Genomic DNA, 16,648 nt, shown 5'->3' on the forward strand with positions numbered 1-16,648 from the left:
CTTAATTCCTTCATCCCAGTAGGTCCATTTTGACAAAGCGGGCAGTCCTGCCCTCCTCCCAAGGTTAAAAGGGGCTTGCTCTCTATAGCCCATCAGCAGGTACAGCAAACCACTTTGAAACTCATCTGCAGTTGCAGTTTGGATTGATTTATCTCCTCTGCACATACTGTCTGCTTGAGACCCCACAACCTGAAGGCAGACCTCTTTCCATAGAAGTCTACTAGGCAATAAGAGAGAGGGGCTTTTCAGCAATGCCCCCCCACCTGAGGAATGCTCTCCCCAAGGAGGCCTGCTTGGTGTCCACTATACACACTTTTGTGCCACCTTTTATTCCAGGCCTTTTAGTAACTGTCAACGTTTTAAACCATGGGTAGGCAAACTAAGGCCCAGGGGCCGGATCTGGCCCAATCGCCTTCTAAATACAGCCCGTGGACGGTCTGGGAATCAGCGTGTTTTTTTTACATGAGTATAATGTGCTTTTATTTAAAATGCATCTGTGGGTTATTTGTGGGGCATAGGAATTTGTTCATCCCCCCCCCAAAAAAATATAGTCCGCCCCCCCCCAAGGTCTGAGGGACAGGGGACTGGCCCCCTGCTGAAAAAGTTTGCTGACCCCTGTTAAACCATCTTAGAATCTTTAATCACCATTATTTTAATATTGTTCACTGGATTGCTTTATTTTTTAGAATCTTTAATCAACCATTATTTTAATATGTTCACTGGGATTGCTTTATCTGAGGAGGATTTTTATTTACGCAAGAGTCTATGCTTGCAAGATGGATTCTGTTGTTAATCGTTGACTTGTGTAGTTTACTCATGTTTTATATTTGGTACAGTACTTGTTATATTGTATGCTGTTTATTGGTTTTAAACTGTAAGTCACTTACAGGCTTTTTTCCATGGGCAATCCAAATTTAGTAAATAGCAGCGGGTCATTATATATATAATATATAATTATATTATTATATATAGCAGATGGTATTCGTGAGCAATGAGTGCAATTAAGCAAATCTTTAAAGAGAATGATTGCAGCAATTTATTTATTAAATTTATCCCACCATCCCTCCCAAAGGATCCCATGGCAAAATGTTGAAGTAGTGTTTTGTTGTTGTTGTTTTTAAAGAAATTCTTCTAACACCTGCAAGTCTTTGAGTTCTTAAACTGCACTGTGACATATTCAGACTGATTGGGTGGAGAAATTTGTTTTTGCTTCCTTCATGTATGGATAACCAGATGGATGAGGGTTGGGTGTTGTTGTTGGGTGTTTCTTTTTTGGCATTCTGCTAAACAGAGTGGCATGTGATGTGTTACTCCATCTTTCAGCGTGTGAGCTTTTCATCCACACTAATTCATTATTGAAAATTGTGATCAGAATGTGTTACTGCATTTCATGTTCTGAACAGCTTAGAAGCTAGGCAATGAGACAAACAGAACATTCTGTTTTCCTTCTGCAAATGGGCTGAATAGTACACGTAGCACACTCCCCATTTAGAAGCACATTTAGGGCCACATTTGTACCTTCCCTTTCATCACTCACTGAGATTGAAATCTTGCACATAGGCTTCTTTACTATAGACAGGCATCAAAGTGTGGGCAGGGCCTGGCAATATGCCCAGTGCCCAATGCTGAGGATGGCATCCTACACCTGACCAATCACATGAGGCTGGTGATGCGTTTGCCCTTAGATCAGGACTGAAAACCAGGATCAAACAGCAGTATGCAATCCTGGTTTCAGCAGAACCACGATCAGAAGCGTTTGGTCTCAAAATGAGCAAACACAAAAGCCTGAAGTTTGCTTGGAATGCCAAAAAACAATGGTTTTGTTTACATCTGAATAGCTCCAGGGAATAACAGTATTTCAGGGTCAAATGACATGTGGCACTGAATAAGTGGCATTAATAGGGAAACTGCAAATAGAAACAAGAGCTGAGAGCATGACACTTTCCCTCACATCTCAGACCTACCAGCTATAAGCCCCCACATCCAGGTGCTATTAAATGTTTCATGGTGGAAGGGAGCTTATATTTATCATGGGAGGAAAACTTTGATGGGTGATTTTTCAGTGGGACTGCAGTGGGCAAAGGAGGATTAATCCCCACTTCTCATACACCATGGTCCTAATCGTGCTCCTGTGGCTACAGTAAAATTAATAGCCGTAGTTTAACAAACAAATAGTGTGCCCTTCAACGTTGTTTCCATTGCATGGAATACCTACAGGTAAGTGCTTTTCAGAGGCATCAACCTTTGTTGCCTTTCATGTTTCCAAAAGCCGCCAAATGAGCAAAGCTGTTCTGAAGTTACACAAGATGGCAATTGTCACAGACTGAAGTGCTAACAGCATTGATGTAATTAAGGTAAAACAGAAAAGAACTACAGTGTTTGTTAATAATAAAAAACAGCTGCCTTTGCTACTTCCATAACACTGGCAGAACTTTTTGTTTTTTTTGTAACACACACACACACACACACACATTCCTACAGCACTATAAAAGGCTACAAAACAGGCAGGAAATTGAAATATTCACAGAGGAATGTCCTCAGGAAATACGATTGCTGTGAATATGTCAACACAGCCACTTAATATAGGCCTATCTAAAATGGTTTTTTGCCATAATTAGTATTTACCTCCCTTTGCATGTGCATTATGGAGATATCCCAACTCCACCAGTGGCAAGGACAGTACAGGAATGTCTCCATGCTGCATTTATTAGTCATGTAAACACAGAGTAGCTATTTTGAGTTTCCCCTGGAGGAACAAGCCACCTGGAGTTTATAGGAATCATTAATGTTGTTAGTAGAACATCAGTAGTAATTAAAGTCCTTTCCAAGCAGGACTTAGCAATAAATATAAAGTTTTTATCTCCTAACCCTTGTAATGCCAGAACCAGATAATGAAATATGCAAGCGTAACAGTTGTGATTATCTACTTCTATTGCAGTGAGTTAAGGAGCAGCAATGAATAAAAATTAAAAGAAGTTGCCAGTCCATTAACTCCTCTGACCATGACAGGATTTTTACCTAGGAGTCCCTGGTGCACAGGCCTTATTTCCCCCACCCAACCCCAACCCTTTTTGGAAGCTGCTTTGAAGAGGAAAATAGGATTTGCTTAGGTTGCATTACCTCAGAGTAATTTGAAGCCCAGCTGGAATCCATAAGTAGCAATCAGCATTGTGCCTGTGACATCACCATGGCACTGAGACATCCCTTCTCTGCAAACAACCGCCCACCCCAGTCTAGGGCAGCATAAATGTCATTTGTCAGCGTAGGAAGTCATTAACACACACACGCCACAAAAGTGCAGCCTTAGCTTTTGCAGACGATCCCCACCTGAGTGCAAGGTTGGGCTTCTCAGATGCAAAGAAAAATAAAATACACAGAATGCCAATCCCCACCCTAATAACTTTAGTCAGCACCATACTGGGGCATGGTGTGCTCTCCCTTCATTCCCCTCCTTCAGAAGTAGGACGAAGATTAGCTGCAGGAGATACATGTCTTCAATAACACCCCACTTATACATGGCTTATTTTAATGCCTAACAAGCCTCGGAAAGTTATAATTGCCCCAAACCTTCGCTAGTATTTTGCTCTGAAAATTCACCAGTTGGATTTAAGGCAAATGAGAGTCAGTTTCCACAGCCACCAATAATTATTTCTTACCATGTCATGGGGGGTTATTACCTCATGCTCTTTCCTACATATAACGCTCACCAGGGCTGACCCAAGATGTTTTGGCACCTGAGGCAAACCACAAAATGACATTTCCTCCCCTCAGCAGGGAAGAAAGGGTGAGTGAAGAACAATATCAGGAACGGGAAGGGAATAAAGATCTACACCGGGAACAAGGGTGGGAACAGGAGACCAGTAGCGCTTCCTATTCGCTAAGAGGCCGCTGTGGCAGAATCAGCCTTGTGGGGGTCAGATCTGGTTTCTAAGGAGCTGTGTTGCCACTGCGGCAGCAGCTGGCGCCACATTCTTTGGTGGTTGGATCTGTGGCCTGTGGATTCAGCCCCATGAGGTGGTCACCTCACCTTGCCTCATGCATGGGCCGGCGGTGATCTTCACATTACGTTTACTTCAAATGTGTAGTAGTAGTTTCTTTGTTTTTGTTTAAAAAGCAAATAGCATATGCAGGGAGGGGTTTGATATTATTGGGAGCACATGAGTAAGGAAATTTAATTCTTTTGTCCCTTGCTGCAGTCATGAGGAAAATCCTCCTTTGAAGCTGATATTTGTGAGGGTAGGGGAGGACAGAACCCCTCATTGCTCAGTATTCACATTCCATTCAAAGGATTATTTATTATTGTCTGTTTATTAAATTTGTATACCGCCCCATCACCATACATCTCAGGGTGGTTCACAACATAAAATATAAATATAAAAAGACGAAATACATAATAAAACAAAGACAACTCAAATAACTACATGAAATAGTTACTCCTCCATCCCTGGTATAAATAGCTTTTATTACCCCATTCAACACCTATTTTTTTTCTAGTGTGTAATACAATTAATCCCAAATAATAACCATAGTTCAATGGTGATGAAAATGTTAAGCTGTAACAGCTTTTAACCGGGGGGGGGGGGTTACATTTCCTCATGAGGACTTCTTTATCAGCATACGTAACAGGTATTCTAGCAGACAGTTCCTGACTTAACAGTAGAAGAGAACGCATGGAGTCATTTCAGGGAGTCAGACAGTCGAGGATGATGGAGCCAGATGAGCTGAATGAGCAATTTACTTAAAGCTCTACAAATTTGTGTATTATATTATCCTTTGTAGAAATCAAGGCCCAGGCAAAGGTTTCAGCACCTGAGAATCATAAAGGCCTGCTTCTAGTCCTTAAAACTGGAAATGTACCCTGAGAGTGAGTGAAGCCTAGTTAAAATTTCTTAAGAAATAAAGGAGTGAAGTACAGCAGAAACTGAATGACAGAAAATAGAGGCAAACCTCCTTAATTTACATAAATGTCTACATGTTGCAAATTTTCATTTTTTCTTGGCACATTGTAAAGTGCAGGATGCACATATTAATAATGAGCAGAAATGTGTGGAACAGAGGATATCAGATGTGGGCACCTTCCATGTTATCAGTATCATCTTTAATAATAAAGAGTGCAATCAAAATTTACCACATGCTTTGATTGAATTTGGTAGTGCCACCACTGCTGTGCTTTGGCCTCTGTGGGAGGGCAAGTTCCAGTCCCTCGGCTCAGTCAGCAGGCCATCCCTTGAATAGACACAGAGTCTTTTAATAGCTGGAGATCTTGTAACAATAGACGTAATGGACAAGAAGTATATTGCTCCATAGCCCTAACACCATGCCATTGCATCCCATAACACAAATACAATATAAACATCGCACAGGCCTAGAGGAACATTTCCACTGAATTTACTTCATGAAGTGGCTAAAAGAGAGTGGATGTTCACCCAAGTGCCTTTATGCCATTAGACCAGTTTGTTAGCTAGCAGGACTATTCCGAAAAGGCAGAGTTAGTGCTTTTGTTCTCTAATATGGGGTTTTAAAAACGTGACCTGAGGTCACTCTACAAACATTTACAATTCCACGGCCTTCTTTGAAGGCATATATGTAAGCTAAAACTAATTCTCTCAGGGAATATTCTTGAACGCTATTATTTCTCATTAGGTCAGGCATGGCAAGAGGCCTGTTTGGGACAAACTGTGGAACCTTCAGCTTTAACCTGGTATAAGATGCCAAATCTTATTACATTCTCACACACTTCTGGCCTCTTTTTGCTCATCTATGACATGATCTGATGCGCTGGCTTTCCACTGCTTTGAAATGGAGGGTGGGAAGTTTTTTTATCACCCCAAGTCCATTGCTACCCAGGCAGCACTGCTGTTAATGCCATCTAAAAGGAAAACAAATTACACCAGGCAGTGGTTTGAATTGGTGAGATTTCTGTCCCCCGACAGTGCTCAGTTTGTGTGGTGAGAACTGGAATTCATTTTTAAAAGGGGAGGCAAACTTGACAGGGCAAAAGTTAAAAGAGGCATTAAGGAATAAAACCACCCTCCCTTGACCCAGATGTCAACATTGTACCATGCAGTTTCAGTATCTGTATTTTTATTCAATTATATTTTCTACCCAGCAGCATTGTACTATGTCAAAAGGTTTCTAGCATGTTCTTTCTTGCGTGCTGACATCATTTTTTTTCCTGAATTGTAGTTTGACAATGTATCCTCCCCCTGATCCACAATACTTGGGTTGGGCAGGACGACCCAAACTATCATTCCTCCTATGATGACCTTGGATGGATCAGAAACATCACCTCATCAAATGGAGGTAGGGTTGGTTACAGGTTTCTTCTCTTATCATACAGAGAGTTCTGCAAGTAGCGCAAATGCCTAAACCCATTCAGCTATTAAAAATAATCAGATGGAAGTCAAGGGATGCAATCTCAACAAGACCTGAAATCAACCAGACTTACTCATGAGTAAATATGCATAGGACTCCACTATTGTTGGTATCTTCTTGTCTCGAGAGACAATGGAGTGAGCCTCCAGGGGTGAAGTCAAACCACTGTATTAGCAGCACCAAAGTGATTTCCCCAGGGCACAAGCCTGGGCAGCGTGTATGGAGGTGCTGGGCTGCCCGGACAAGAAGACCACAGGTGAAACTCAAAAAATTAGAATATGGTGGAAAAGTCCATTTATGTAAGCAATTGTTTTCATTAGCTACTGGAGTTTAACATATGAGATAGACTCATGACATGCAAAGTGAGATATGTCAAGCCTTTGTTTGTTATAATTGTGGCGATTATGGCGTACAACTGATGAAAACCCCAAAGTTAATTTGGGGTTCTCATCAGCTGTACGCCATAATCATCACAATTATAACAAACAAAGGCTTGACATATCTCGCTTTGCATGTCATGAGTCTATCTCATATATTACTTTCACCTTTTAAGTTGAATTACTGAAAGAAACGAACCTTTCCACAATATTCTAATTTTTCGAGTTTCACTTGTATCCAAAGAAAAGTAGAGCGGTACAGTATGTTTGACATCAGCTTGGCTGCAGCAGTTTACTGCAAGGAGGCATGCAAGGCGCCATCCAACAGTCTTAGGGACTCCACTCTGGATTTGTGTAGCATTTATTCCTTAGCCTTTTCTTCTCCCCAAAGATATCCCACAAGTGTCACATTTAAATGCATCCTGCTTAAATTAGTTACTATATTACAGGACTGCCTGTTTATTCTTGGTATAGGAGGAACTTCTTGTTGTTAGGTCAGCATAGAGGACTCCCCCCATCTAAGGACTTTTGGCAGATTGTTGTAACACTGAATACAAGAAATCCAATTTAGCTGAGATTACATTTATTTTTAAAGACTTGACAGGCAGTCTCTGCTAAGCTTCCTTGTACTATCTTGACCTTGATGAATTCCTGGCGGCTATATACAATTCATTACCTTCAGCTAGCTCTTATAAGACTGCTTCCTCAGTCCTGAGACTCAGCAAGAGAGACAAGTGCCTATGACTTGACATGTTTTACAGGGTAGTTTGCCCAGCATGAAGATTACCAACATGTGGTCATTAAGCTAATTTGTGTGGTACTAGAAGTAGGTCAATGCTTTTGTACTCTGCATGCTTGCCAATCCAATCAGCCATCAGGCCCTCCCCCACCAACACACACAACTATTCCATTTTGCATATTTTAGTTCCACTCAGTCATCTTCTTTCATGGATAAAAGTAAACATGCATTAATAGCTAAAACCTGATCCCACTCAACAGCTATTTTATTTATTTGAATTTCTGGGCTTAAACTGTAATTTTTGCAAGTAGTTGCTTTTATGTGAACTGACAACCAGGACATTTCTATTTTGATTGTCTCTCGCTGCATTTAAAATACCCTCATGTTTGAAAAGCAAGTAAGGGGTCATTGCATAAATTAGATTTATTTATTTTTAAATGGTACTCATCAAAGCTTAGAGGATTTCAATGTTTAAACCACTGTATTATCTACCCACCATAATTTTGTTTTTGAATTTTGCTTTGGAGAAAAACAACAACGCTCACTTGGCAAATGGCCATAGTACATGCTGCTGTAGATGATCACAGAGAGTTCTCTTGCAAGGTTGCATTAAACTGCATTCTCAGAATAAGTCATGCAACGGATGGTGACTGATAAAAGATGTGACTGAATGTTTGCCCTAAGAAAAATCCAAACAATTTAGTAAGAACATGTAGTTAGTTATGCACCTGGATACCTGTGTTGAACACCATGATTTATTCAGATTAAAATGTTTTGAGAGCTGGGCACATTCCGAAACTACATGGTACAACCCTTTCTGGACTGTACCACTTAAACTATGGAGGTAGGGATTTAAATGTGACACACACAAACACAAAAAAATATCATTCCACATAGAAGAATAACAAAGCAATGAGATGAGAAGGCGATGTGATAATTTGTATTATTGGGTTGTTGTTGTTGTTATTCTTTTGATTTTGTATTTTGTGGTTTTATTTTCTGATTTTATCCTGTGAACCGCCCTGAGACCTGAGGAAATTGGGCGGTATAATAATAATAATAATAATAATAATAATAATCCACCTTTCCCCCAGAACCAGGACTTGAGGTGGCTCACAAAAACTGAAACACAAGTAAAACACAGATAGCGAAAAACATATGAAAGATAAGTTAAAAAGCAATTAAACTGAAACAGAATTAAAATGATGTAGAAAGATTCATTAAAATGCAGATAGCAGAAACAACGTAACACTATTAAAAAGCCCTTTCTTTAGAAGCAGCCAGTTCCCCCAAGCCTGCTAGAATAAGAGTGTCTTTGGCAGCTGGTGGAAAGACAGCGAGGAGGGAAGCCCAGTCTAGCCTCTCTAGGAATGGAGCTCTGAAGTCTGGGAGCAACTATTGAGAAGGCCCTCTCCCATGTCCTCACCAAACTCTTTTTTCCACGCAAAATTTTCCACAGGCAGGACAGAGATATTTCAGAGGGACAGTATTCAAAATACTTGATGCAGCTGCAGTTTGAAGTGGTGTGGTCTGGGAAAAGGCTGTACCCTGTGTTTTTTCTGAGCATGACACACAGCCCAGTCCTTTGCTGATCAGAGCTTATCCCTTTGACTAGATCTTCAAGTACCATTCTGGCTTCTGGCCCTTGAGAAGATTCAATGTGCATGCCAACAAACTTAAGAGCTAGTAGGAACACGTAGAAGAGCCTTGGCGAAGGATATATTTCTTAATAAATACTACAGTAACTTCCTTCGCATGATTCAGGTTTACAGAAAGGTCAGGAAATATCTTGTAAGACAGAGTACTCCCATTTGTTAGACATTAGTAAAGTGTGAAGACCCCCTGCAAAACTTTGCTAAACATGTGAGACTATGAACTCCTGATTATAATATTTTGAACTGGTTCTTTTGGTTTTGAATATGTGACTCAGTAAAGACAGTATTGTCAAAGAGAGATTTATGCAATCCACTAATGAAGTGGATTTCTACAATTTATTGCACCAATGCCACAAAGAAATTGACAAATGATACTGTACATTTACAGCCCAAATTAAGAAGTTTCCACAGTTTGACATTAGCACCCAGTCAATAAAAACACCCCAAGCACTATTTGCTTTTCTCTCTCTGAACACATACTTGCAGCAACACACACACATACACACCCTTCTCCTAGCACAGTATATGTTACTTCATCTGTTCCAGGTAACATGCTTTATTAAATAAGCTTGCTACACTTAAAATATGGTCCATATGTATCAGAATAAGTTTGCTCCTGCTTAGGAAACAAACAAAGAAGTAGACATGTTTGGAGGGGAGGAGAGCAGAATACTATTAATACAGCATGAAAAACAAAGTTTTGGAATCTTGAAGATTTCAGACAAGATTCCTTTCTCATTGCCACTTTCAGTGTTTCTCAGGTACATTCACATTACTTTAAAAACTATTAAAAATATCAGAACTAAAGCATGCTTATGATAAAAAGATAGCCATTGACTGTCACCAGTGCAGTTTTTTGCCTTCTCAAATGCTACAGCACAATCTTTCAGAATATTCATGACATGTACAACTTCTAAGTTGCCCCCTACTGGCAGCTTAATTCTGTCAACTGAGGTAGTTTTTTTGAAACGGAAGGACAAAACACATTATTTTTTCTTAATTATAGAATGAAGCTACTTTTTTCTAAAATAATACAGTTGTTAAAGATCTGCATGGTTCTTTTGAAGGAGGAAAAAGTACATTGTGATTTTATTCTGAGATAAAAGCAAGGGTTGTTAATTAATTTGATTCCTTGACCATGATTTAAGCACAAGAAGGGTATCTTTAACCCTTGCCTTTTTGGTCTTCTCTATCAAAATCTGGGCTTCATTCATTTGGAAGGGAAGGTTTCAGAGGAAAATTGATTGATTTATTTTTAGCTAATTTGCAATAGAAAGAAAGGCAGGGAACAGAATAATGCTGCTATGGATAACTACTAGCTTCTATAACAGGAATGACCGTATGATTAAGTGTTGTCATGAAAGTATTGGCAAGGATGAATAAGCAATGAGACAAAATGGAAAATCTGACAAGCCCCAGAAAAAGAAAATTATTAAATCGGTATTTGGACAAACATTGCATCCAATTGCCAACACTGCTTGGGTCAGTTGCCAAATATGACAAAACTTCTTTCTACTTCCATTTAGCACTGTCAGTCCAACATGAGAGACTGCACAATGTGCCTACCGGGAGCCTTTCAAAAAAAATGTAAGTAGTTTTTGCTCTTTCTTACTCTAATTTCACAGTCACCTGCAGAACTTGGAAGTTAAAATGAAGCCACATTTGTAGTGAACCTTCTAAGAAAGCCCTAGGTACAGGGTTTGAAACCAAGACGAATACTGTCCTATGTGTATAGTTGTATAGCAACATGGAAAATTTAAAGAGAGCTCATGTTACTAACTTCCCATTTAAAACCACATACATTTCTCTTTTAGAATTAAGACATACAAGAGAGGAAGGCACCAAGAGGCTAGTGCAAAACGTTCTGTGGGATCGCTTCAGACACTTGAGAATTATCATAATGAATTGCTGTCACTGTTACCATGACCACCTTCCCCTCGCAATATCCTCTCTAGAATTTCTTCTGCATGTTTCATCCGTCCACTTAAAGAAGTTGATTCTGCTTCTGCAGTGTGGCAAAGAAAGATCTCTTATTCACGGGACAACAGATAAGAGTTTATGTTTTAAAACAAGCTATCCAGAGTTGATGCTAATGGGTGCTTTTAATGCTAGTCCTACGCAAAATAGACTCGGTGAAATGAACTGACATGACTAAGACAGGTTCATTCATTTCAGTGTTCCTGATACAAGCAGGACTAGGATGGATACAAACCTATGTTCATTACTGTATTGGTTCTTAAGGTTCAGACACGAGCTTTTTTGAGCTGGTTGTACACATATTAGGACCAGAAAACTGGAAATTCAAGATGTGGCATTTGCACCAAGGTAAGTTTGGAGTAGAGATTACTACTTCTTTCTCCCATTTTCATCTAGCTGTGATGCAGATCCAAAGCTTCCGTCTCCGCCAAGAACAACCAAAAACAACACTGCCGCTCCTGTGCTGCTTTGTCCATTTTAAGAGCCAATCAGCTACACAACAAGATTGTGGTAGCTGACTTCCAACTTCTTGTTCCATGGAGGTTTGATGCGCTAACAAAAGAGAATGGGCATGCATACATCTTCCAATTCATCATTTTGTCCATCCAAACACAGGAATGCTTCTGTGCATACAGATTTGCTTACTGCTCCCCATTTGGGTGGGTGGAAATCAGAAGAAGACAACAATAGTAAGGAAACCATACTTCGAGGGTTTTTTTTTGTTGTTTTTTGCTGAAAACTATGTATAAGTAGGGAATCCTCCAATAGTGTTTTAATCCTTTTGTCCATTAAAATACAAGGATGCATTCTTGATTAGTCTACTCCAAAAACAGTATAAAAACCCTGAATGTCTTTTATATTATGTAAACTGAAATTCCGCTGGTAAGTGTCCAGACAAAATGCAGAAGAGGAAAAGTGACAGAATGAACTGTCACCTGTGGCCCTCTGTTCCCCCATCTCTTCATGTTTGCTCTCTTCTTCACACAACCATCCCATCTGCTTTACTTTGCTAGGGAGTTGTGACTTCAAGTTTTCAGCTTAGAGGAGTATCTGAGCAACATACGGAGAATGAGTACTCGCTATAGCAGCCAACAGCGGCAAATCGTTGGATTCAATCCTAGAAATTAAAAAAGGGATGTTTTTCAATATGTAAATTATAGCAGAGAATTGAAGTATCTAATTAAAAGCATTTCTGAACCAGTTAATATTTAGAAATCTCTAATGGGATGCTAAAATACAACATAAAAACCAGAGATGCAACATAAAAGCCAAACGGTATTTATAAAAGCAGATTAAGACAGTAATAACGGGGTCCAGTTTTATAGGTCATGGAAAGCCTGGGCAAAAATATGTCTATACAAGATGTCTGAGCCAACTGGTGTTGCTTCACAAATGGCAGAGGAAAGAGCATTTACAATGCAGTGAAAAAGCACACCTGTTTTACCCTGTGTTATTCTGTAGCAAAATTTCCCCAGATGATCAAGTGAATTAAAAAGTCTATAGAGGGACAAGGTGGCCTTGCAGGTAACCTGGTGCCAAATTGTTCAGGGCTTTACATGGTGGTTGATTGGCAGCCAATACAGTTCCTTCAGCAGAGGTGTAATATCCGCACATCAAGGTGCTCCACTCAACCACCTGTTTGCAGCATGCTGCAGCTTCCAGACCAGTTTCAACATGAGCTGGGTAGGAGGAGGGACAGAAAAGACATGCTGGTGAACGGTCATATTTGAGAAACTAAGGCCACAGTCCTATACTCACTTCCTCAACAAGGAGGGGTTGCCCTTGAAGATGACTTGGAAACTTCAGCTGGTCCAAAAGCCTATTGTTTCAGTATGTTTGATTATTTTTATTTTTGTATTTTGTCTTTAGTTTAAAAATTATTAAAGTGTCATTAAAAAAGTTAATTCTACCCTGCCCTGCATCACATTTCCATTTCCAAGTTGATGAGCCAAGTAGCACATGACAGTCTCAGGAAGCACCCTACCAGAAAGAGGAGAGAATATTGCTTTCCCAAAAGTCGCTCAGACTTTTCTTGAATGACTTTGGCAAAGGAGCAAAATGAATCTAAACAAAGACAGGGTTGGGGGCAGAGAAAATCGATGCTTATGCGCAGCCAAGCAACTGTATGGATTAGGGAGGGTCTCGTGAGAGCAGATATGGATTACATAGCAGAAGCGGAGGTTGTAGTGATAGATGGCCCGGTAACAAGACCCAGCGCTCTAGCAACACAAACCTGCAAAAAGGCCCCGAAACAAGGTTAAATGTTCTAATTCTATTATTCAGCGTGCTTTTAGGAAGGCCATTTGGTGAATGTCTCTGATTCAGGTACAGTAACAGAGAAATGGGATAGTTCAGCACTTCCCTACACTATAGACTAAAAGAAAAACATTTCCTGAACTAAGGACTGAATTATTTGACGCTTCAATCACATACTTTTTAAGAAGTGCTTTTTTAAAAGCGTCAGATGGCAAACCAAATAGCACTGCTTCTCATGAACCTCCAAATGTGTTTTTTTATTGTAAATTATGGACAGTGATTTATAGACTAAAAAAACCCAACAACTTCAATGTTCTAAAACTAGGACGGCTTACTACAGACTGATTTTATCTTTATACTCGCCACACAGTAGCCTTTAGACATAGATACAGACATGGTCTCCTTCCTATATATTTGATTTTAACTTACTTGCATTGCTCACATGCTTTACTGAATACATTATTATTTATAAGATAACCTTATGGCAGAAAACAGTTCAAAGGGCAGCTTTTTTTTAAAAAAAAAACTGCTGTAAACAATCCATACCAATGGATAAATATATAACCATTGAGAAAGCTATGAAAGAACCATAAACTCGCAATGGAATGAAAGCATATCTTACTTTTCTACAAAGGGAAGACTGTACACAGCCATTGCACAGGAGAGCATTCCAAAAGTTTGGAGCTATGAGAGAAAGGGCTCTTTTTCTAGTAAGTTGACCTCATTTCTCTAAGCAGATATGGGGAACCTGTGACACCTTCAGATATTGTAGGAACTCCCACCAGCAAGCCCATGGACAGGGACAAGGGTAGAGGAGAAATTCTTTCAGTGAACATTTTTAAGTGAACCAACCCAATTTGCCGCCTCCTTAATACACAGAAAGGATCATAAATATCATTCAGAATGCACACTTCTCCAAATTTTGTGATACATTTCATGGTTCAAAATATGTACCGTGGTGTGCAAAACACATGCAGATTTTAAGATAACTTTAGAAATGCATATATTGTGATTAAATAAAATTCTTGCACAGAGTTTTAAGAAATTGCTATTAATGCAAAAATGAAACTGAACAGATTTATGCGCACACATATACATGAAATTGACACAGATTGAAAGAGACTGATACGACTCCCATCTTCTCTGACTAGGAATGAATATAGCACAAAACATCAGGAGGGCCCTAGAGATAGGAGCTCAGGGTAGGACTCATTGTAGTTCATAAGGTTCCTGGAGGGATTTACACAGGAAAATACATTCTTTAAGATACTTGTGACACAGATCATGTAGAGATCACAACCAGCCCACTGAATTGGGTTCAGAAACATACCGATAACCAATGCGGATATTTAAGTACCAATGTAAATTTTTAGCTACTTATACCATCAGACAGGCAGCAGCATTCTGCACCAGCTGTAATTTCTGAATCGTCTCCAAGGACAGTTCCATGTACAGCACATTGCAGTAATTTAGTCTGGCAGTCAACAAGACCTAAATTATGTAGCTGGGTCTCTTATCTTTCATGAGTTGGCACAGTTGCTGAACTAAGCTGGTAAAAAAGGCACTCCTGGGTGCAGCCACCACCTGAGAATCTATGAGCAATTGGAATTAAACTGCGGTCAAGTTTTTGCCCACACTATCGCTCTCAAGGTTCCTCTTTGCAAGGTTGAGAGGGGGGCAACTCTGAACATCACACATCATTCTAATTTGCATGGAATGCTCCAGCCCATGGCCACTAAGTGACAACCCATATTCTAGGTCTTTTGCACAGATATGGATCTCCAAGAATAACTGAATGAGTCGCTTCTCATCTGAAATTTTTTAGTAACCCTCGGAGGGTGGGTTTAACCCCCCGCCCCATCTCAGGAATGCGCTTAGAGCAATGCTAAAGATTCTCTCCCCCACCCCCTTTCTCTTTGAGCTGTGCAGACAGGAAGGTTCCATGGCTTGAAGTCAAGAATATATTATCCAATTAAGATTACAGCCATGCCATCCTCTCACAGCATGTTTAATAGGAGACATCCCGTTCCATCTCCCCGTAGCGAAAATACTGAGACACAGGTTACTGAATTCTTTCCTAACCCATTCCACACAGACCACTAAAGTGACCTGAACAGAACTTTCTCTCATCTGCAGTGCTTATGCAAAACATGGTGCTGACCAAAATAAGACGTTCTACCACTGCCCCTCCTCCCTGCCCTCCTCCATTTACTTTTAAAATGTATTGCTGCGACTCTTAATGCAGGAGAAACAGCACTTGCTGTCCCTCTGCCTTGCTTTTAACTCTGACTGAAAAAAAGGGGTCCTTCTTCAGGGCAAGGCATTCTGGGCGAGGTGGCCCAAGAGGTGCCCGCCTGTGCTTTTCTATTACTTCCATTTTGTTCAGAATGTGAAGGAAGGACAAGAACATCATTCTATTTTCCTACATTTAACAGCTCGGTTCGATTTCCAGATGGCTCAGTGGAACACGCACAAGCTACATTTCACACTTTGGCATGTCTTTCATAGAAAATGTGACAATGGAATAAACAGTAGTATCCTGAATATTCAGAGCATGATGTGGGTGGGGAATATTTTTTTTTTTAAAAAAAGGAACTCCAGCATCAACACTCACCCCAATACCACTCCAAGTTCTTTCACATGGACTCTCGTTTGGCCTCGCAAATATTTAGACAGCATCGTGCTTTTGAGGTACATTTCCTGTAGCCGATCCTCGAGATGCATAATGCACTGTAAAAAGATATGGAACCCTGCAGTGATCCAATCCAATAGAATAAGAGGGCAAAGCCATGCCACACACAAATGCATCAAACATGAACTGATCCTTCCTGGGGCCAGACCCAAGTTCTGCCTAGTTCAGCACCTCTCTGATTAGGCTGATGGTGTCTAGCCAGTCTGGACCTGCCATAGGGCAACTGCTATACTCGCACCTAAGAATGGGGGTGTTGCATTGCTAATAATCAGGAGTGCCAGAAATGGTATGTGGTGCGCAGCATCCTCCCCACTCTAGTCTGGTGGGAGGTACAAAAACAGAATGTAAGCAACTCGCTTTTGCTTTGGGTCTTCAGATCACAGGGAATAAAGGATGCGAACATGGCCTGCCAGCGGACAGAAACAAGTCTGCAGCAAAGAAGAAAGGTTCCTAAAGAGCTGTAGTTAATTCTCTAACAGGTACCAAAGAGGAGAATTCCTAGACTATTCAGTTATGCTGGGGGGTGGGGCGCTATTTCCACTATGCAGTCTTCCTTCAAGGTCTGAAAGAAGTCAGT

At 40.3% G+C, this 16,648-nt stretch overlaps 1 protein-coding gene and 1 long non-coding RNA gene across 3 annotated transcripts in view; one reads left to right on the forward strand and one right to left on the reverse strand.

The window, feature by feature from the left end:
• The first annotated feature begins 10,396 nt into the window (after positions 1-10,396).
• LOC117053427 lies at positions 10,397-11,072 on the forward strand. Its single transcript, XR_004427391.1, has 2 exons — positions 10,397-10,733; positions 10,961-11,072. It is a non-coding gene; the product is annotated as an uncharacterized LOC117053427 (long non-coding RNA).
• Positions 11,073-11,849: 777 nt separating this feature from the next.
• Positions 11,850-16,648, reverse strand: part of FNIP2 (folliculin interacting protein 2) — a 28,147-nt gene continuing 23,348 nt past the window's right edge. For both annotated transcript variants that reach the window (XM_033161140.1, XM_033161139.1), the window contains 2 exons: positions 15,994-16,109; positions 11,850-12,240 (listed from right to left, as the gene is read on the reverse strand). In XM_033161140.1, coding sequence (XP_033017031.1) covers positions 12,162-12,240; positions 15,994-16,109 — 195 coding nt within the window. In that variant the 3' untranslated portion in view covers positions 11,850-12,161. The remainder of the gene's footprint in view (positions 12,241-15,993; positions 16,110-16,648) is intronic.

Source organism: Lacerta agilis, chromosome 9 (genome assembly GCF_009819535.1).
Source record: "Lacerta agilis isolate rLacAgi1 chromosome 9, rLacAgi1.pri, whole genome shotgun sequence".
Classification (NCBI taxonomy): Eukaryota; Metazoa; Chordata; class Lepidosauria; order Squamata; family Lacertidae; genus Lacerta; species Lacerta agilis.